This window comes from Perna viridis, chromosome 6, assembly GCF_037379345.1.
Source record: "Perna viridis isolate PV_CMFRI_1.1 ecotype Kerala chromosome 6, ASM3737934v1, whole genome shotgun sequence".
In the NCBI taxonomy this organism is placed as follows: domain Eukaryota; kingdom Metazoa; phylum Mollusca; class Bivalvia; order Mytilida; family Mytilidae; genus Perna; species Perna viridis.
Window position 1 is genome coordinate 44790246 of NC_142450.1, and position 23317 is coordinate 44813562.

At 34.3% G+C, this 23317-nt stretch overlaps 3 protein-coding genes across 14 annotated transcripts in view; all 3 read left to right on the forward strand.

Annotated features, from left to right (window-relative positions):
• Positions 1-2871, forward strand: part of LOC148615203 (uncharacterized) — a 28411-nt gene extending 25540 nt beyond the window's left edge. For all 10 annotated transcript variants that reach the window (XM_088589875.1, XM_088589879.1, XM_088589881.1 and 7 more), the window contains one exon: positions 376-2871. In XM_088589875.1, the coding sequence (XP_088446001.1) occupies positions 376-559 (184 nt within the window). In that variant the 3' untranslated portion in view covers positions 560-2871. The remainder of the gene's footprint in view (positions 1-375) is intronic.
• Positions 2872-4714: 1843 nt separating this feature from the next.
• LOC148615204 (uncharacterized) lies at positions 4715-10090 on the forward strand. 2 transcript variants are annotated; one of them, XM_088589890.1, is made up of 6 exons: positions 4715-4773; positions 5407-5799; positions 6023-6397; positions 6821-7087; positions 7254-7339; positions 8010-10090. In XM_088589890.1, exons 1-6 carry the CDS (start codon positions 4716-4718, stop codon positions 8544-8546), a joined length of 1716 nt encoding a protein of 571 aa, XP_088446016.1. In that variant the 5' UTR covers position 4715; the 3' UTR covers positions 8547-10090. The 2 variants fall into 2 exon arrangements, with proteins under 2 accessions (XP_088446016.1, XP_088446015.1); XM_088589889.1 differs by lacking the exon at positions 4715-4773 and having other exon boundaries at positions 4787-5799.
• Positions 10091-14034: 3944 nt separating this feature from the next.
• Positions 14035-23208, forward strand: LOC148615205 (uncharacterized). Of its 2 annotated transcripts, XM_088589891.1 has the most exons (5): positions 14035-14169; positions 14750-14857; positions 15245-20011; positions 20482-20585; positions 22239-23208. In XM_088589891.1, exons 2-5 carry the CDS (start codon positions 14806-14808, stop codon positions 22836-22838), a joined length of 5523 nt encoding a protein of 1840 aa, XP_088446017.1. In that variant the 5' UTR covers positions 14035-14169; positions 14750-14805; the 3' UTR covers positions 22839-23208. The 2 variants fall into 2 exon arrangements, with proteins under 2 accessions (XP_088446017.1, XP_088446018.1); XM_088589892.1 differs by lacking the exon at positions 14035-14169 and having other exon boundaries at positions 15358-20011.
• Positions 23209-23317: the final 109 nt, after the last annotated feature.

Sequence of the window (23317 nt, forward strand, 5' to 3'; positions counted from 1 at the left end):
TTAAATAGCAGGTATTCTCTTTGTGAGCTTGTTCAGATTATTTCTAGTTAGTGTCACTTTAAATTGTAAGCTTTCTTGATTTTAGGCTTTGTCTGTGCTAATTGTACTATACTAACATTAGACTCTGTTGTTTGAAACCAATGTGAAAATATGAGACTTCCTATAACACACGTTGCACATCTGCATTGAAAGTTCAAACATTCACTTCCTAACTGCTATCATTTCCCAAATATGTTACTTCTGACAGAATGATTTTGAGCCATCATTTTTAGAGCATTTTATAAAAAATTAAATCTTTAAATATAAAGGTCAATCATTCCATGGTTTGGCTAGAATTCAGTTTGTTTCTTTATTCTTATCTTACTTACTGTATAGGTGTCAACTGATCCATGATTTGGCCAGTATTCTAACATCAGTACCACTGGAATCACTTGTCCAACCAAAACTTCCACAGAATACAATATCAGGACATTTTGGTCGATTACTGAACAAGAAGCAGATAGCATCCCTTGAAGATAAGTTGAAGGTCATCACAGCTGAACCTCAGACTGTTTCCTGACCTCTGACTTGACTTTTGACCTACTTAATATGTTCTGTGATTATTGAGTATAAGGTGTAGAAGTTATATGATAGTTCTGTGTGTATAATTAGAAAAAGTTAAATGTTTGTTTACACTGCTATTAAAAGATAATTTAATCTTTATATGTGTACATCGCTTATTTGTATTTATTTAATACCAAATTCTGACCTATAAGAGATCAGTTACTCAACAGATGTGGGGAATTTTTTTCTCATGAACTGATAAATTCCTCCTATGTTTATGTGTTAATGAGAATAGAATTCACTTGGTGACAGATAGTCATTTATTGTAATTATTGTTTTTTCATAGAATTAAATTTTTATGTATAACTTTCATGTGTATTGCAAAGTCAGTATAAGTTATGCTATTTCCACATTATGTTAACTTTATATTTCAATTTTGAAAAATGGATAGTGCTGTAAGCTTTATTGGGAGAAGTAAAAAGGTCAAGAAATAGAATGTAGGCTGTTCTTATTAGAGTAATGCATTACATTTGTGTAATTATTTTATATTTGGGTATGTAAGGCTATAATTAAGTCCTCTAATAAGTTTTCTTTGTATATTTTTGTAGATCTTACAGACCCAAACATACCATAAAAATGTTGTTTCCCATTTATGGATTTGCACCATAGAGCTTTGTTTTCATTATCATCAGGCTTGAGAAAAAAAAGCGTTGTAAGCTGTAGGTCACAATCATTTCAAAGAACACCATTGTCTTATAGTTCATTGGCTAAAGGTTCCAACAAAACTAGACAAGTTTCATTTTTGAAAAAGCAATTATTCGTAATTAATAACGACCTAGTTAATTTGCCAATATTGATCAACTGTTTCCCCTAACACCCTACTTAAGAGCTAACAATATAAGCTAGTAAGTCTATATTTTTTGCCACTTTTTCATGGGAAAATTGAACAATTGCTGTATACTAACAAGCTTCTAACAGTGGCATATTTTTTTAGTTATTCATGTAATTAAAGGGAAAGACCATCTTTACATTAAGTTAGGCTCTTATGATAAATTATACCCATGTAAACAAAAGTAAACAACTTTTAATGCAAAATGTGCTTTTGTAAAATGCACAAGGCTTTTCAAAATTTGAAATCTTAGAAATATATGCATGTAGCCATCTTGCAGAACTCTTTTATCATAAGCAGACTATTTTGATTTTTACTGATAGCTTCTGATTAGCTCATGATGTCACTAGGTCGGTTTGGTACTGATACTAATACAGCACATATAATGTGTAAACACTATAATCCGTAAGTATTTCTATGATCCTGTTTTTCTGATCACCAAAACATGCTGTCTTGTCAAGCTTGCAACTACACAAATAATAAAAGAGATATATTCAAAAAGTTTTTGGATTTTTCTCAGACATAACTAACTTTTTAGCTGCAAATCTTGCAGTTTGTCAATGTTGTTTAACATTTGCTCACACATTGTGCCTCAATCTATTCTGTATATTTTGGGTTGAAATTATAGGGGGAAAGTCCCAAATTTGCTCTTTTTTTAGATAAAACAATTACCTATTTACTTTCACTTTACAAACCTACTTCATGACATCACAGCTAAAACAATCATGGTCGCACCCACAGGCATGGGAAATTCAAATTCCCTTATTATAAATAGTGATTAATTACTAAAGAAAAGGAATTTATCGTTTTTTAATTTAATTTACATGAATATTTAACAAATTAGTTTTGATATTTATGACTTACACAATAACATGGTCTTTTCCTTTAAAGATTATTCATGCTTTCATCGTTAGTTAACTGTACTTGAAGTCAAATCATGTTATGAAATTCATCATGTTCACCATGTAAGGAATAAGATCTTTTTGTCTATGGAACATTGTTATTAAGATAAGCACTTTATAAATGCATGGGAAATTACAATTTCAAGTTATTTTAAAGATAACGATGTATTTTTTTTTCATAGTAACAAGATAGCAAATTATTAATTTCATGACCACATAAAGATCTTATTTCATAATTACCTTTAGATAATTTTTTGCATGTTGTAAGTTCTGACAATAAGATTTGTATAAAACCTTGGTGTAGTAAATGGAGAGTTGTAATTAAGGACCAGTTCTGTGGGGCGACATTTGTTATGCCCAGGCGACATGTTGTTAGGCCTTAAAACACAGACTGAAGAATTAGCCAGTAGGCTTTTTTTCCTAGTGCTCTTTGTTACTTAGTGACATTTCACTAAAATTTTGCAGAAACTATTTCAGATTTGACTGCTTTTTTCTCACTAAACTCCGAACTGGGTGAACATAAAAAATCTATTACCAGTATGTCCTTTTCTGTGTGCCAATTTTTATATGACCTTTGGTCATATAATGGTATGGTGCTGTCATCTTAAAACCTGTGTTGTCTTCTAGACATTTCATGTCTGGATAGTAACTTGATTATAAGCAAATGAATCTCTTTGAAACTGCACCACAAGTTGCAATTCCACATAAGGAAGACTTGGATTGAATGAGGGGGTGATGACTTGAACTATTCAGGGTTTAAAGACGAAAAAGGCTAAATGAGACCAGAAACAAGCAGTGTTCATGATGTCTGGACATGAACCTGACTGTCAGTGATTGGATGCCTTCGAGATTGTACAACAAGGATGCATGCTGCCAAAAGAAGAGAGTTTTTGATATTGGGGGTTGAGATTGGAACCATTCATGAATAAGTGGGTCAATTTTATTCTGGTCTTAGTCTTATCCTGTGTCAAAGTCATTACTGTATTAGGCTGGAATGGCATGTCCATAATCACCCATTTGTCTAGTGTTTTACCTCTGCAGTCATATGATGATGTATCCTGTTAAGCATTTTGTTGTCTTCATCAGTTTCACCTGCATTGGATCACAATTATCCTTCTCATTTAATTAAGGGACATCGTTTGGCAAGATCCTTTGATCTTGGTTTCCGCTATTTATGTGGTGTATTATCTTTAAACGATCCTTGTTTCGGGATTTGATACATCGCATCTACCCAAAGAACTTGACATAAAGGACATTACAGGCACTACGAAGTCCGTTTCATATCTTGACCTACACTTAGAGATCGGTAGTAAAGGCAAAAAACTGACAAAACTATACCACAAATGCGTTGAATTCTCATTCCGTATTTTCAACTTTTCTTTCATTTGTGGCAACATCCCTTCAGAACCTGCGTATGGAGTATGCGCACATCATACTAGAGCTTGCCGTAACTACGCGTACTTTTTGTACCGTGCTATACTTCCTACATTTAAACTTCTTGAACACAGTTATATTGCTACAAGATTGAATCATCACTACAAAATTTCTATGGTCGTCATCATGAACTCGTGGATCAATACGAAATATCCATCTACACCATGAGAACTGATTTGTTCAGCGAGTTCTAGTTTCCCTTACCCCATTTACCTACCCTTGAATTGACATTGTATGAGAAACTCGGCTTTCTTGAAAAGCAGAGGATGCTTACTCTACCGGTGCACCTGGTCCATGCTCCTATTTATTTGGTGGAGTCCGAGTTGCTTATTTGCCTTTGTTTCTTTGTACGTGTTATTTTGGTTATTTCATATTCTTTGTTGTGTTTGTTTCCCCTGTCTGGTCTTTATCCATGGATTATATTCTTTTGGTTTCTGCTCGAATATAGGTTCATTGACTACTATCTCAAAAATGAGAATCTAGTCCATGTTTCTTAAGACTGTTTAAACTGGCAATACTAGACATATACCTGTGCATAATCACCGAACAATTGTGCGTAAATTTCATGTCTAGTGTCGACAGTTATTTGTTTTTATACTCCGCCATACGAAATGACAAGGTACATGCCGAAAATTTTCGTGTCCATCTGTGCGTCCCCGACTGTTATGGTGATAAATTGAGAACAGGTCGATATTTTTTTAAATCTTTGAACAGTTGTTAAATGTCATAAAATACACGTTTAGGTCGATTTTCAGCAAAATCCAAAATACATATTAATGCCATTTATTGAGCACAATTTATTTTTATTCATTTTTTAAAAAGAATCTTGATCGAAGTATTAAATTAAAATGAAAACAATAACTTAAAAGATATCAAATTACAACATTTATTTAATATTAGTGAACTAGTTATGAGTCCTTTGTTTTTTATCCGTATAACGAAAGAAAATGAGGTCTTTTTATTTTTCGAAATTATATTGGACTCTAATATTTTTTCTACAGAAAGGTAAGACAATAAAGTGTATCAGATTAAGGTAAAACTAAAGATATATTCATGTAAAAAAAAACACACAAAGTTGATTATTTACAAAGGTTCATTTCGTCCTCTTGAAATTGACCTATTTAAAAGAAAATCACAAGTACCTTCAAAAACTATAGAGGTCGACTTAGCACAAGGTTAATTGTAAACAAAGGTAGTGCAGGCGGTGTTGCCATAGATGTCACAGCGTACGAGTTCGAGTCCCGCGGAGGGAACGACCAAATATTTGCATTGCAACTTTGACAGTTCTAACATCGTTGGGAATTTCAGACCCTTCTATATATATATCTATTAATTTGATCCTATGTCCTACATAATAACACCTAAATGAGCTGCCCAGTACTACCATACATCGTGCACTTAGTTACAGCCTTAGATTAATCCAACAAAGAGGAATGGCCGGCCAGCGGAAGCTATATTTGGTACAGCCGAGGTGCCCAAGTGGTCTAGGGTGCTGGACTTTTTGCAGGCGGTGTTGCCATAGATGTCTCAGCGGTACCCGTTCGAATCCCGCGGAGGGAACGACCAAAAATTTGACAGTTCTAACATCGTTGGGAAATTTCAGACCCTTATGTATATATAATTATTATGTATTTCCAGGAGAATTGATGAATGTGAAGAAAGCTAATGATTGCTTTGGTGTTGGACGTTTAATAAACGTGATTTGTCCAATAGACACACGATCATTGATTTTGTCAGTTGATGTTGGTGTAAAGGAGCTATCACGGTATAACACAACTATTACCAATAGTTGTAGCGATAACCCCCCACCATCTGAGTGTTGTGCCCAGGAGAATGGCGACTGCTATGGACCAGCCATCTTTGATTCTACAGCAACAGACCCATACAGTTACCATAAAACATACACTGGTGTTTCTATTGCAGCCCTACTACAACCATCTAGAATGTCTACTTTTTACCTTAATTGTTCTGCTAAAACCACTTATGATGCTTACACATCGTACATGGTGCTGGAGTATCGATGCTACAGCGGTGAGTTTATACTATGTTCTGAATTCGTTTTATGCAGTTATAAGAAGAATCTATCTTGAATCAAACCACAAAATTAATATATTTAATTTCAAAACCTCAGACACATACTGAACTTTAATTCAACGCGTTGTCAGGTAACTATATTAACGATAGGTCTTTATTGTACACTGATATTTTTTATTCAACAACGTATCATAGAATCATGACAAAAATACATTTTTAGTGGACGATATAGTACACCTAAACGGGGGAAGAAGAGAGAACGACGGACAGGGTTCAGCACTGTACCTGTCATGTGGGTCAGACATATCATACACCAATCTGTCTGTCGGAAACTATACCTGTTCTGTGGAGACAGGCTGTGATGACACACTGACTTTGACCAGTTTGGATTTTAGATTTTCCTATGATGATATGAATAATACATGTATTATTGAAAACCAGCTAATTATCATAGATGGATCAAGTACAGCAGAGTTCGATTGTAGCTCGAATAATTTTTTTGATATAGCCAATTTATACACGAGCGTAAATAATTACATGGAAATCAAGTATCTTGGACAAAAAGAGGGAGGATATCTATGGCTTCAACTGAACGGTACGTGATTTTTCTCATAACAATTAAGTTTTGAATTGTTTAAGAGACAATCCTTTATATGAGTCTTTTTAGCATAAATTCACCAAATAGCCGTGCAAGTACATGAAAACGATATAATATGTGTTATGTGGTCCCACAGACTAAGTTTTATGGAGGATTCACTTGAAGTTTCATTTTGCACCTTTCGTATCAATTATTATTAGAATTCACAAACATGTTAAGAAAATGATCACTTCTATATACCAATTATAATAATTTTAAATGATACCAATCCCTAAATGAAGTAGGATACGTATTTAATGAAAAGCTTTACCATTTTATCATATAGTGAACCCGGTTTACTGGGCAAATAATTTTTGAATTTTCACAAAACCCTTTAAAAGCACGTCATTGACAAATACTAATTACTTATTATTGTATTAGCGTCCAATAGAGGGAATCTTTCAGTATCTTGTCCGTCAATACCACCACAGAACGTCTGCAAAATGACAACGACAGAGCAAACAGAAACACAGAGTATTTCAACGTCAATGATGACGGCAACGGAAATGTCTACATCAATGATGACAGTGACGGAAATGTCAACATCGGGAAATCTGACAACAACTAATAAACCTTCGATAAAACCTTATTTGTCAACAAATACTACTGAAAATACAGTGACTGACCATATACAGACATCTGATAATAGTAAATACTGTTTTGATATAGAATAGTCTTATGTTGAATTTGTTCATTTATAACCAATTTTCTGATTTAATCCTTAAAGCTGCGTTTTGTTCCTTGACAGTGTTGTCTATTTGTTACTTAGTAACATTTCAATAAGATTTCACAGAATTTTCTGATTTTATTGTAGCAGCTCTGTTGGTCCTGGCTGTCACTGTTGGTGTACTGTTTATTGTTGGCGTAATACTGCTTGTTAAACTGATTCGTATAGGAAAGGTAAATATATAACGACACGCCATACTATAGGAACAAACATCAGCATGTTTACACCCGTCAACCTGGGATACATTGTGTTAAAGAAAAAAAAAACAAGACAAAACTAAACAAAAAAAAAAAAAAAAAAAAAAAGAAAAATCAAAGTAAAAACAGAAGAAATTGTACTTATCATTTCACCCGTACTATTATCCCGCGGATTTAGTTTCATTTTACTGTCCGGAATTTCCGATGTAGAACGTATTAAAATCCGACGACCGATCTGTTTCTTATGTCTCAAAATGCTGCATTACAATGCAAAATCTTCTATTTTATGATTTCCTTGACATTTTTATGGTGTAAAACTGGATATTGTGTAATTTGTAAGCGCCATTTTAACACAAAACGATATTTTGCTTTTAATACTGAACTCAACGCTCTCTAAATGGCCAATCTCCATGCAATTGAATGGTAGACAAGGATCCAATCCAGTGGAACAATTGAGTCACATGACGAGACTTACATACCCTTTGTTGCTTAATAACTTTCAGTATTGTTTTCTATCGTGATAGTATATTTGTTATCATTATCATCGATACAGCCAGCTTTTTAGTTTAAGTACTACCTTCTTCATCTTTTGAACACCGTTGATATAATTGTTTCCTTTAAAAACTATTTTTGCAATTTTGATAAGAAAAAGAATGTAACAAAAGAAACGGAAACCAGACAGGGTGAAGAAGCAGTCAGAGGACCCGTTGTCATGACAGACTCACACACTCAAACATATGATATTACTGATGATTCGTATCGTGGTTGGCAAGTAACACAGCCTATTAAACAAGAAAACAATTCTAACAATGAAAGTGTAGATAAACATAAACATAAGAAAAGGAAAAATAAAAATAAACTAAGAAATAAAATCTACGTCTCTACGGAGGACCTACAAGATCTTGGGCAAGATAACAAGGCATCACCATCAAATGATGAAACAAAAGTCACCGAGACACTGAAGGGAGCCGGATCGACCATTTCACGTTCAAGAAATAATTCTATTAAAAAATCCCACCAGAAAAGAAGGAAAAAAACACTTGTGTTAGAAACTATTAGCACCGTACCAGAAGATAGTCTTCAACACAAAAAGATATGTATCATAAACATCAATGATAAACAAAAAGTTGCTCGTCGGAAGGGTAGTATCATTGTAAATGACTATTCATATGACAAAGTCTAAGTAAAAGTTTTTTTATATTAATTAAATAACACTATAATAATGAAATTGAAAAAGATAGCACTTTCCGTATATCCGTTACACCCTTCATTTCGTGCATTATAAAGCTAGGACATCGTTGCTTTAAGCAGATAATTTGTAAATCTTTTTGAATATAAACCACTAAAATCTCCACAAATGTTCCGTAACACAGTGTTGGCCAATCAATACACGATATGCACGATATTAGTTACGCTGACCATCATCTGACTGTTCATATACTATAGCATTATTATGTAAGATTTTCCATATTGGCTTAGTTATTTGTCCGAGGCTAGCCATATTGGACTGAAGCGTAGACGAATTCCTATATTTCTAGCCGATGACAAATAACTCAGGCAATAAGAAAACCTTACGCAATTATACCTTTATTGACTAACTAGTCCAATACACTAGGCCAATATGGACTTTAACCAGTCCAGTATGACGTATTGTACGGGGACGGCTTAATTCCGAAGTGGACGGCTAGATCCCGTATTGGCGCACTATTTTTTATTTTGTATTGTATCGGCAGTTCTAATCATATTTAGGCTAATATTCGAACTTAAGTCAATAAAACTCATTATTCCTTGAATGTAATAAAACCTAATCTACAACAACTTCCGAGAATTTTACAAGTATTCGTCCGCTTAAAATTACGCATACATTGTGCACGCGGAAAGGGTGTCAACGGCGGCCAGACCTAAAGATTCCTAAATGGGAGGTGATCTTTGGAAGGGGTTCAAACTTTATTTATATATTACAGCAAGATTAGCTTTTTAAAAGGCCATCCATTATGACGTGTATTACGTATTGGACGGGTGAGAGCCGTTTTGGGCGGCTAAATCCCGTATTGGATGGCTAGATCCTGTATATGCGCTCTTTCGTTTGACAGTTTTTATCATATTTAGGCTAATAATCGGTTTAATTGTCCTTTTTGTACAATCATATTTTAGGTTACAGACCACCAGTTCAACCAATGAGCAATTGAAATGTACGCAAAAATAGTCATACGCAGAAATTACCTCCAGTTCCTCATAGCACTGTGAAAAAAGTTCTCATTTTATTTCAAAAATTAAAAGTGTTTCTGAAAGGAAAACATTTCTGTACATTTTATAAGTGCATTTTTCTTATTGTGCCGTAAAGCCTAATCTCCATAACGATTTCTAAATATACCGCTATCTTGTGAAAATACTGGGATTTCCCATGCTATTTATAGACCCTTCACTTCCGGTGACCAGTACTGCACTGGAAGTCTGCTAACCCCACATGCCATTTTGAGGATTGTGAGCTGACATATGTAGAAACATACTGATATATAGTCCTCTGCAGGTTAAAGTTAAGATAAAGTCAAGAGAAGCCACTGAATGTTGTGAAATTAGCATTGAAGTTTAAGGGAAGTGGAATTAGTGATTTCAATACTCAATACTGTTAAACCTATTGATCCCAAGGGCCTGTGGGTGGGCATGTCTACATTTGTTAAATCAAGTATGTTTTATACATGTACAAAAGTAAACTGTTTTTTTTTTTTTTTTTAAAATCAAAACACTTAAATAAACGTATAAACACGCACAAAATCTTAACTTGACAAACCTGTTGATTATTTTTCAGGTTTCTGTAGATATGTGCCTGTATTTGTATCACCTAAGATCCCCCCTCAGTATTATTTCTCCATTGAAAATGGTAAAATTTGATTTTTAACATGTGGGTTTTAGCATAATAAGTGGAAGAGTAATCAAGGGAACCAAGGTTATAGCGGTAATCAAAAGAATGTAATCCAGGGACAAAGACCAGACATGGGAAACAGACATACACAACAAAGAACATAAAGTAACTAAAATCATACATACAAAGTAACAGAAGTAAATGAGCAACTCGGACTCCACTAAAAACTGGGAGCATGATAAGCGTCCTCTGCTTTCCTAGAAACACCCGCTGAGTTGCTCATAAAAAGTCAAGTCTGGGGTAGACAAACGAGGAAAGGAAAACCATGACCCGTTGAATAAATCAGTTTTCATGGTACTGATGGATACACCATAACGATCCACGAGTTCATGATGACGACCATAAAACTGTACTGATGACTTCAATCTTGTAGCAACATAACCCTGCTCCAGAAGCCTATTTGTTAGAGTTCTAGCGCGATACAAAAAGTCTGCGTAGTTTCGGCAAGCTCTGGCATAACATATGAGTTGTGATATGAACACTCCATACGCAGGTGCTGAAGGGATGTTGCCACAGATGAAAGGAAAGTTGACAATTCTGAATGAAAAGTCATCACATTTATCGTAAAGTTTGGTCAATAGTTTTCCTTTACCATCGATTTCTAAGTGTAGGTCAAGATATGAGGCTGACTTCACAGTGTCTGTAGTATCCTTTATCTCAAGTTCTTTTGGGTAGATGCGATGTATCAAATCCCCGAAATTAGGATTGTTTAAAGATAATACGTCATATATATAGCGGAAATTGAGATGGAAGGATCTAGCCAAACGATATTCTTTCTTCCTGAGCAGATCAGCTATAAAGTCAGCCTCATAAGAGCGAAGGAATAGGTCAGCAAGTAAAGAAGCACAATTTGTTCCCATTGGAATGCCGACCGTTTGTTAAAAAACACGTTCACTACACTGGACAAATATGTTGTCGATTAAAAATTCCAGCATTTTGTAAACATCTTCCTCTGTATATTTGGAAGATGATTTGGAATTATTTCTTACATAGTATGTGGAATCTCTACCAAGAACTATATATTTGTATCTAGGTGTACTATCTTTTTTGGAAAAACAACAAGTGGAGAAATAGTTTAGGAAATAGACATGAGGTTGTAATAATGTCTTTTTCTGAGCTCATTTTATTATGTTATTGTACACATATGTGCATATAAGTTAAAAACATTGTACATGAAATGTTCTTTAATATAATGTTAATGTGTTTTATAACCATAGTGATGTCAGATGATGTTTTCCATAGAATATTCAATAGACATTTTGAATTAGGATTTACTACATATGATGTCTACTCTTTTTCTTATATTTGCAGATAGACAAATATGAAATGATCGCCTCTCCGTTAAAAGGATGAGGGTTTAATTAAATATAAAAACATTAATGTTACACACGTAAATATAACTAAGTTTTGTTAAATTGTGAAGATTTACATGAAATAGAGATTCTAAAGAAAAGTTAATGACAGTGTTGTGAAGTACTGAATGTACATACACGTTATGTTGGTTTTAAAACCTAATAATACTGGCAGTATATGTTTTATACAGCTGCAAAACAAGTACTATAGTTTACAGATTTTATCCAAGGAAACATTTTCAAGCTACAAATGTATTGAACTATTTAGAAGTTGTTAAATTGTTTGATACAAGATTTAGTTGAAATATTGATTTTGAACTGTTAACTGCGGGCCAGTATCGATGGATTTAGATTTAAAGTCCTTCATATACCGGTATTTGTTTCGTACAAATTTGGAATGTTTTCTATTTAGTACATGACTGTAAGTGGGATTTTTTTCCATTATGCAGTTTTATTCTCTTTTGCTAGAGAACAGTTTAACTAGGACAAATGTGAAAACAAAGAACTTATAGATGTAAATTCTTAGCAAACCACACACTACTAATTTCGTCCTAAGGAAGAATAATTGACAGACTTCCTAGGGAATTGAAAATGGAGCATGTCCAAACCTGGAATCTGCCTATATATATATATATACCAATATACATGTACGACTGCAATTTTTGCGTTAAATATATATATATATATATATATATATATATATATATATATATATATATATATATATTTAACGCAAAAATTGCAGTCGTACATGTATATTGGTATGGTGCTGAGAGCGGCGTCCGTGTTCTCGTCGTCCATATCCACTTGGTTTTCGTGCGATGACTATAGTTATGGTTGATCATTTTTATGAAATTTTGATATGATTTTACTAACTACTAAACGAAGGCTTCTATTTAATTTGGAGTTTATGGCCCCTGCCATTTTAAAATTAGGGTCATCCATGTAACTGACAGATATCACACTGTTGGTTTCTGTTAATCTTAAAAAGTCCAGAATTACAGCAATACATTTTAGCAAGCAAATTTACACAAATTGAAATGTTCAATCCTAAACATGACATAGCAAGTTCAACACATCCATGCAAGTACACCTTCAAGACGGAAGTATTGTAATACGTATAGGACTTGTCTTATGGTTATGGCAAGACATTGGTTCATTTATTTCCCACTTATTGATATCAGAAGATATCTAGTAACATACGTTAATGAATATTTATCAGCGTGCATAATTCAGTTAATGATATAAAACATATTCTCTTTTCGTTCGTAAGTGACTGTCAAATCTAAATCATTGTAAAGGAGAAGCAATCTGAGTTTAATTGAAATTTGGATGCAAAGAATGTCAAGAATATTTTGCGATACTTTTCTATAATGTCTCTTTTTATATTACCGTTATAAGCATGCTATAACTGGAGTGTTTGCGCGTTCTCTTTTATAAGTGCTTTTATAAGGATAACAAAAACAGCATTTACGGAAGAAGCTTTTATACTAACTTACACATTCTTTTCTAAAATTCATACTAAAATGTATACACTTTTATTCGTTTAGCATAACTCATCGGTACATGACCTAGTTATTTCATGTTGGTAACTACGAGAAAACTCTAAAATCTAAGAAAATTAACACTCCAATAGGAAAAGCTTTGTCCCGACTTTATAGTTTGTTTCTTCTCTCTTTTAGACTTTCTTACATGTGGTAGTTAACCATGCTCAAAAGAAAGAATACTAAATGGACATGACATAGGAACATTGAGTTCTACCAAATTTACGTGGTATAATGACCTACTCGTACAAATCGAAGAAAGCGCAACACACCAAAATTATGACAAACTAGTAAACTATATTATCAGTTTTCCATTTTTCAAAGGCTTGAAATATTCTGTATTTGAGATCTTTTTGATGTTAACGAATTGTTTTTACTTCCCTAGAGTAAAACTACCGGGGCAGAGTTATGTTACTATAATGTCATTACGAACTTGTTAGCCGCAATACAATGTATCTACATTAAAGCCATATTTTCCGATTTGCCATAAAACAAAGTGATTATTTATATAAAAAAGAAAGCAGACGACGCTTAACCTTAGATTCTTCAATTTCTTATTCCGCTTACACCAAAACTGTCCTCGAAAATACTATAACACATGTTTTTATTAAATCACAAGTATCATTTCAATACCAACGGTTTCAAATGACTTGCATTTAAGTATAAAAATCAGTCATTTCGAAGCGTATGTAATTTTTGTGTCATTCCTTTTGTCTTCCTATTTTCAGTTGTTACTTGAATAATTTTCTCATATAGGTACCATGCTTATATTGTGTAAATTATTATCTAATGTAGTTGTTACAACAAAAAACAATGGAACAAATAGGGTATTAGATGTCACTGTTAAAGTAATTAATTTGAATTATGCAAACACTTATTGTTTCTATAATACAAAAGGAATTTCTCAAATCCTTACAAAACACTCGTCAGTGATCACATTCTGGGTGCGGTGCTTCATTTAACTCCTGTTCGTTCTGGGAAGAGAAGGTATGTATTTGTTATTATATGAGTTTTCTTTTTATTCATCATCCACAGACCAGTAATCAAAATGCGCTCGAGGTCAAAAATACAGATAATATCAAAAGCTGTACACATGGAATTTAAAAATATAAAACAATAAATAATAGCAAACAAACAAATTAAAAAAGTAGCAGTCTTTATAAATTCAGACTCGACATGATAAATACATTTCAAAACCCCACTGAATTCACTGAGTTCAATATTTCTCATTTTGGAACAGTTTTACAGAGCACAAGTCTTAGTTGGTCATTATGGTCTTGCACGTTTGATTTGAAAATGATAGATTGTGTATGAGATTGACACTTTACCATATTGATTTGAATTTGGGTGATGTCTGCATGATTAAAAACAATACAGATCTAAATAAAAAAGGGAGTACTACACGTAAAAAATAGCGCATTTGTTCGGTGTTTTTATTCTGCACCATGAATCTTCTCTACCATAGCCGGTAATAGCAAGTAGCAGCGAATACACATTTGAAAATTATGTATATTGCGACTGCCAAGCACAATTTTGAATATATATATATTATGAGATCTATTTTCAGGAGAAAGGTCCATGACGATGATGATCATCTAGACTTAAAAAAAAACCAGAAAACAAATGGATGTTTCAATTTTCTCTAAGATATCATTGGTTCTAGTTATTCATAATAGTAAGACATGTTTTAGTATTTGAATTCAGACTAGAAGAATGCAAATCGCAATCTTGTTTTAACGCAGTGTATTTAAGTACTGAAGCATTATAATTAAGCAATTGCGTTATCTTTGAAATCGCTCTCATTATATCAAAAAAACTTTTTTTTAAGTTTTGAAATCATGTTGGTTTGAATTTTGTTCGATTATTGCAAGAAACCGTTCGGTTGATCTTGTCCTCCAAAACAAGTCTGAAGTAAAATTAATATAAAGTAATATATAAGGGATACGCCACTAACAACAACAAAACAAATAGTAATAATTGTAATTTACTTCATTCTAATTTATGATTTTAGACAAAAGAATAATACGAAATGAAAATCATCAGAAACATTTTTATTATTTAGCAATCACAATGCAAGAAACAACACAGATCATAACAACTGAACCAGAAGTTAGTTTACCTGTAGAAATAGCTTCAAATTATACTATAAATACACAAGAACCAATATCACTTCAGAAAACATCAACCGAAGAATCAAGTAGTAATTCTCCCAGCGAAACAGAAAAACCAACTTCACCAGAATCAACAACTACAAATGTACCTTTAACTGTCGACATGTCTTTTAATGTTACTACCACAACTGAAAAACCGACAACAATAGACACTGGATATCCGACTACCTTTGTAACTACCGCGACTGAAGAAACACTTCTAAAAATAACATCATCAGCTGACGACACATTTTCAAATATTTCTATTACAACTAAAGAACCAGTATCCTCAGTCATACCAATTACTGACGACATGACTTTGAATGTTACCCCTAAGACTGAGAAACAAACTTCAACTGCGAATGCAACTGGATCCAATTTAAATTATCCAGAAGAATCAACTTCATCAGCAACAGCAGCAGCTTACGATACAACTTACACTACTGCAACCGCGACTGAAGAAGCAGCTGGTACCTTGATTGAAGACCCAACCTCTAAGGCAACTTCGGCAGCTGACATCACGACTTCCGAAGTTGGTACCTCGTTTGAAGAACCAAACTCGACGGCAACTTCGGCAGCTGACATCACGACTTCCGAAGTTGGTACCTCGTTTGAAGAACCAAACTCGACGGCAACTTCGGCAGCTGACATCACGACTTCCGAAGTTGGTACCTCGTTTGAAGAACCAACCTCAACGACAACTTCGGCAGCTGACATCACGACTTCCGAAGCTGTTACTTCGATTGAAGAACCACATTCAACAGGAACAACAAGATCTATATTCAATATGTCAACGTCAGCAACTGTTGCATCTATTGCCAATGCTACTACAGTAGTTGATGAACCAACTTCAACGGCAACATCAACATCTGATTATACGTCCACGAATGTTTTTATTGTGATCGAAGGACAAACTATATCGGCAATTTCGAAAAGAGTTTCCACGCCAAGTGTTACTACTTCTACTGATGAACCAGCTTCAACGACAACATCAACATCTGATTATACGTTCACGAATGTTTCTATTGCGATCGAAGGACAAACTATATCGGCAATTTCGGAAACAGTTTCCACGCCAAGTGTTACTACTTCTACTGATGAACCAGCTTCAACGGAAACATCCACAGTTGACAAAAATACTACCGTCGTTACTACAGCGACTCAAGAACAAGTGTCAACTATAACATCAACAACTGACGACGTGACTTTCTATGATACCATCACAAATAAGGAACCAAACCAAACAGCAACATCGGCAAACGGATACACGTCTACCAATTTTATTGCCGCGACAGAAGGAACAAGTTTAACAAAAACATCAGAAACTGAATACACGACCACCTATGTAACTACATCAACTAAAGAACGAAGCTCATCGTCAATATCAACTATTAACGAAACGATTTTCAAACTTACTTCCTTGACTGAAGAACCAACTACAACGACAACATCACCAAATGTCAAAACCACAACAAAAATTACTACTAAGACTGAAGGATCATTCTCAACTGCAACATCACTAACAAACAACTTAACTTCCCAAGTTACTGTTGCCACTGAAGAACATACTTCAACGAATATATTGACAAGTGAAAAAGCGACCTCCAATGACACTACTGTGAATGAAAGAACAACATCAACGGCAACTTTGGTAGCCGACATCACGACATCCGAAGTTGTTATCTCGATTGAAGAACCAACCTCAACGACAACTTCGGCAGCTGACATCACGACTTCCGAAGCTGTTACTTCGATTGAAGAACCACATTCAACAGCAACAACAAGATCTATATTCAATATGACAACGTCAGCAACTGTTGCATCTATTGCCAATGCTACTATAGTAGTTGAAGAATCAACTTCAACTTCAACGGCAACATCAACATCTGATTATACGTCCACGAATGTTTCTATTGCGATCGAAGGACAAACTATATCGGCAATTTCGAAAAGAGTTTCCACGCCAAGTGTTACTACTTCTACTGATGAACCAGCTTCAACGGAAACATTCAGAGTTGACAAAAATACTACCGTCGCTACTACAGCGACTCAAGAAAAAGTGTCAACTATAACATCAACAACTGACGATGTGACTTTCTATGATATCATCACAAATAAGGAACCAAACCAAACAGCAACATCGGCAAACGGATACACGTCTACCAATTTTATTGCCGCGACAGAAGGAACAAGTTTAACAACAACATCAGAAACTGAATACACGACCACCTATGTAACTACATCAACTAAAGAACGAAGCTTATCGTCAATATCAACTGTTAACGAAACGATTTTTAAACTTTCTTCCGTGACTGAAGAACCAACTACAACGCCAACATCACCAAATGTCAAAACCACAACAAAATTTCCTACTAAGACTGAAGGATCATTCTCAACTGCAACATCACTAAAAGACAACTTGACTTCCCAAGTTACTGTTGCCACTGAAGAACATACTTCAACGAATATATTAACAAGTGAAAAAGCGACCTCCAATGTTACTACTGTGAATGAAAAAACAACCTCAACGGCAACTTTGGTAGCTGACATCACGACATCCGAAGTTGTTACCTCGTTTGAAGAACCAACCTCAACGGCAACTTCGGCAGCTGACATCACGACTTCCGAAGCTGTTACTTCGATTGAAGAACCACACTCAACTGCAACAAAAGCATTTATATTCAATATGACAACGTCAGCAACTGTTGCATCTATTGCCAATGCTACTACAGTGGTTGATGAACCAACTTCAACGGCAACATCAATATCTGATTATACGTCCACGAATGTTTCTGTAGGGATCGAAGGACAAACTATATCGGCAATTTCAAAAACAGTTTCCACGCCAAGTGTTACTACTTCTACCGATGAACCAGCTTCAACGGGAACATCAACATCTGATTATACGTTCACGAATGTTTCTATTGCGATCGAAGGACAAACTATATCGGCAATTTCGAAAAGAGTTTCCACGCCAAGTGTTACTACTTCTACTGATGAACCAGCTTCAACGGAAACATCCACAGTTGACAAAAATACTACCGTCGCTACTACAGCGACTCAAGAACAAGTGTCAACTATAACACCAACAACTGACGACGTGACTTTCTATGATACCATCACAAATAAGGAACCAAACCAAACAGCAACATCGGCAAACGGATACACGTCTACCAATTTTATTGCCGCGACAGAAGGAACAAGTTTAACAACAACATCAGAAACTGAATACACGACCACCTTTGTAACTACATCAACTAAAGAACGAAGCTCATCGTCAATATCAACTGTTAACGAAACGATTTTCAAACTTACTTCCTTGACTGAAGAACCAACTACAACGCCAACATCACCAAATGTCAAAACCACAACAAAAATTCCTACTAAGACTGAAGGATCATTCTCAACTGCAACATCACTAACAGACAACTTAACTTCCCAAGTTACTGTTGCCACTGAAGAACATACTTCAACGAATATATTAACAAGTGAAAAAGCGACCTCCAATGACACTACTGTGAATAAAAGAACAACATCAACGGCAACTTTGGTAGCTGACATCACGACATCCGAAGTTGTTATCTCGATTGAAGAACCAACCTCAACGACAACTTCGGCAGCTGACATCACGACTTCCGAAGCTGTTACTTCGATTGAAGAACCACATTCAACAGCAACAACAAGATCTATATTCAATATGACAACGTCAGCAACTGTTGCATCTATTGCCAATGCTACTATAGTAGTTGATGAACCAACTTCAACGGCAACATCAACATCTGATTATAAGTCCACGAATGTTTCTATTGCGATCGAAGGACAAACTATATCGGCAATTTCGAAAAGAGTTTCCACGACAAGTGTTACTACTACTGATGCACCAGCTTCAACGGAAACATCCACAGTTGACAAAAATACTACCGTCGCTACTACAGCGACTCAAGAACAAGTGTCAACTATAACATCAACAACTGACAACGTGACTTTCTATGATATCATCACAAATAAGGAACCAAACCAAACAGCAACATCGGCAAACGGATACACGTCTACCAATTTTATTGCCGCGACAGAAGGAACAAGTTTAACAACAACATCAGAAACTGAATACACGACCACCTATGTAACTACATCAACTAAAGAACGAAGCTCATCGTCAATATCAACTGTTAACGAAACGATTTTTAAACTTTCTTCCGTGACTGAAGAACCAACTACAACGCCAACATCACCAAATGGCAAAACCACAACAAAAATTACTACTAAGACTGAAGGATCATTCTCAACTTCAACATCACTAACAAACAACTTAACTTCCCAAGTTATTGTTGCCACTGAAGACCTCACGTCAAGGGCAACATTAACAACAGATGATAGAGCGACCTCCAATATAACTACTGTAAATGAAGAAACATCACCAACAAACGACTTAACTTCCAGTATTACTGGAGGACCAACCACAGCAACACCAACAGCTGACTACATGTCTACCGATGCTATTAATAATCCATTTCCAACAGAAACTACGCGCACCACCTACAACGTAAATACTGCAATTGCAAACGCATCTGAAAATGTGTCTTTGGCAATGATGACCACGACTTCTAATGCCTCTTATATGACATCAAATGAAACACACAGTGGTAGTTTGAGTGTAACAAATTCAGAAAATTCAAAAGGTAAGTCTAAAAAATAAAAGCTATGCCATGAGTAAAATCTCATTAACGAAAAATGGACTGTGATGGAAAAACAATAGTTAGATAACACTATATATGTATCATTTTTCCCATCCGTGTGAAAATGGAACAAAATGGAGAATTTTTTTGCTTTGTCAGACTGGCTATTCATTGTCTAACAAATCGGAATGTATTACAAGTAAAGAATACATTCTTGTGTGGTACTTCGATTGATTTCCGGCTACATCCAAAAAAAGAACAGAAATATCATAATGTTACGACTTACTATACGGTATAGAAATAAAAAGGTTAATACGAATTGAAAAATAAGGTTAAAGTCAAATAAAATGGACATGCGCAATATAGTTTTTTAAATGAAACCTGTATTTTATATACCTCAATAATACACTTTTTTACCAGTTTCATTTTCACATTCACTTAATTGCAATAACATATGCTGTTCCTCATTTAAGTACCACTGATAGCCGGAATAGTGTTAGCCTTGGTTACAATCATAGCAGTTATTATCGGAAGTTGCTGGTTTCATCTGAAGAAATCAAAACTGAGAGGGGAACAGGTAATTGTTTCTATCTTAAGTATACTGGAAAAATGGACATGATGGTTTAAAAAAAGGATTTGACTAAATGAATTACAAAATATATTCATGGAATAATTTCAGAAAGCTCCAACTGTTACTGAAACCTTCATAACTTCTAAAATACCAATTATCATTTAACGACAATTACTTCGGGTCATCACCTCCAACTATCCGTCCGGACTATCTAGTCCGAGTTGCTCATTTGCTTTTGTTACTTTGTATGTATGACTTTAGTTAATTTATGTTCTTTGTTGTGTATGTCTGTTTTCCATGTCTGGTGTTTGTCCCTGGATTACATTTTTTTGATTACCGCTATAACCTTGGTTCCCTTGATTACTCTTTTAGATACGATTAAAATAACAATGTTTGAAAATAAATTCGATCTTCAAAACGTTTTATAGACACAGATGGATGTCCAATTATCCTGAAAATATAGTAATCTAAAACACTGCTACTAATAAAATAAAATGGAATAAAATAGAATAAAAACGAGCAGGAATAACCTAACACAATATAAGCACTCTCGAATTCCGAAAAGGCGTCAGGTAAACGAGGTTTTCATATGATTCCGATGTAAGTTTAAAATTAATCACTGTTAAGAGTAATATGGATCTATTTATTTCGATCAAAAATGTTCAAGTTTTAACTATCTAAAAAATATATAGGTCAGACGCATTTAGGAAGAATAATCAAGGGAAAGAAAATCCGAATGTTAACTAAAGGAGTATATTTCAAGGATAAAGACCAGACAGGGAAACTAGACGCACGCAACAAAGAAAATGAAATAAACATACTTACCACTTACAAAGAAAACAAAAGTAAATGAACAACCCGGAATCCACAACAATTGAGAGTATGGACCAAGTGCATTCATAGAATAACCGTCCTATTCTTTTCCAGAAACACCTACCGAATTGCTCATAAAATATCACGTCCAGGGTAGACGACAGATAAAAAATATGAGACGGTTAACTAGTCGTTCATCATGGTGCAAATGAATGCACAATACTGATTCACGAGTTCATGAAGACGAGGAAAAATGTTGTAGTGATGACTTTAATTTTGTAGCAACATATCCCTATTCAGAAGTCTAATTGTAAGAAAGCTAGCACGGAACAAAATTCCACATAATTTCGGCAAGCTTTGGTTTAACAAATGAGTTGTGATATGAAAATTAAATACACAAATGATGAACAGATGCTGCCATAGATTTATTGTAAAAAAAGTTGTCAATAAGGAATAAGAAGTCATCGCGTTTGTCGTATAGTTTTGTCATGAGTTTTCATTTTAATCGATCTCTAAGAGTGGGTCAAGAAATGACTGACTTGCAGTAATTAAAGTGTCCTTAATCATAAGTTCTTCACGGTAGACACGGTATATAAAATCCCCGAAACTAGGATTGTTTCTAATGTTCCTGACAACTAAAACAAAGACACAAAAAAAAGGCTGTATAAGAATGTCAAAAAAAAAAACCAAAAAAAAAAAACCAAAAAAAAAAAAAAACAAACAAACCAAAAAAAAAAAAAAAAACCCCGAAAATATTAAACTCAGAAACAACCCGATTCTAAAGTTTGCAATATTAAATATATATGCTATATTTTAATTTAATAGTTGTTTCTTAAAATATTTCAGACAAAAGAAAATGAAAATAAAAAATCGAATGATGTCGAACCATTAAGTAGTAATAATGAAGACGAATCCATAAAACCAATACTTAAACCTATGGCAATGGAGCCATTGCCACCTCCGACAAATATAGGTCTTCCACAGTTATTTATTGACGAAACGAAAGGAAAGAAAAAGAAAAGAAAATCCATTAAAGTAGATATGGATGTTGACGAAAACGAAATCAACGTTAATACAGAAGAAAGAAAGAAAAATAAGAAAAAGAAATATATGATGAAAAAAGAAAATATGGACGAGTACTTTGAAATAAAGACACAGAAAAAGAAAAATGATTATTTTGATACAGAATTTCTACCCCAAGATAATACCCTAGCAGTTACTATTGACAAAGAAACAAAGAAAAAGAAAAAGAAGAAAAAGAGAAATAGCGTAGATATTATTGACGATTCTACAAGAAAAGAGGTTGTTAACAATGATTACCGTGATAGCCAATATCTACTAAATGATAAAAACCAAACAATTCACGATGAAAAAGAAGCAAAGAAGAAGAAAACGAAACGTAAACATTTAGAAAATGATGCAAACGATTATTATTGTACTTATTAATTTACTTTAATTCAAGTGTAGACGTAGACGCATAATGTCTGAGGGTTCATATGGAAGAAAACACATTTGGTCTGAAAATAACATGTGGATATGGCTCCCCCGACCGCATCTCTTACGTTCTTATTGGCAGACCTATTAATGCTAAGAGCTACAGTAATGTATTTATTTCTGGACATTGCACAGACACGACATTAAATCAAATACAGGAAACATGTTATAATCGATATTAAATGGGATTCATTAAAAAAAAATACAGTTTGTTTTTATTCTTGATTTGTGGATACGCTTTCATTATTTGTCCCAAAGGAGTGCTATCCAAATTACATCATTGTTATAAAATCTTAATAGAACAATAAATGAACCAAACACATGGCTTAATTTTCCTGAAGTCCTTTCACGTCAATTACATTTGTAAAGTTCATTTTGAACCTCTATAAACTTAACAAATCTCCAGTCATATAGGGACCTGGTTTTGTTTT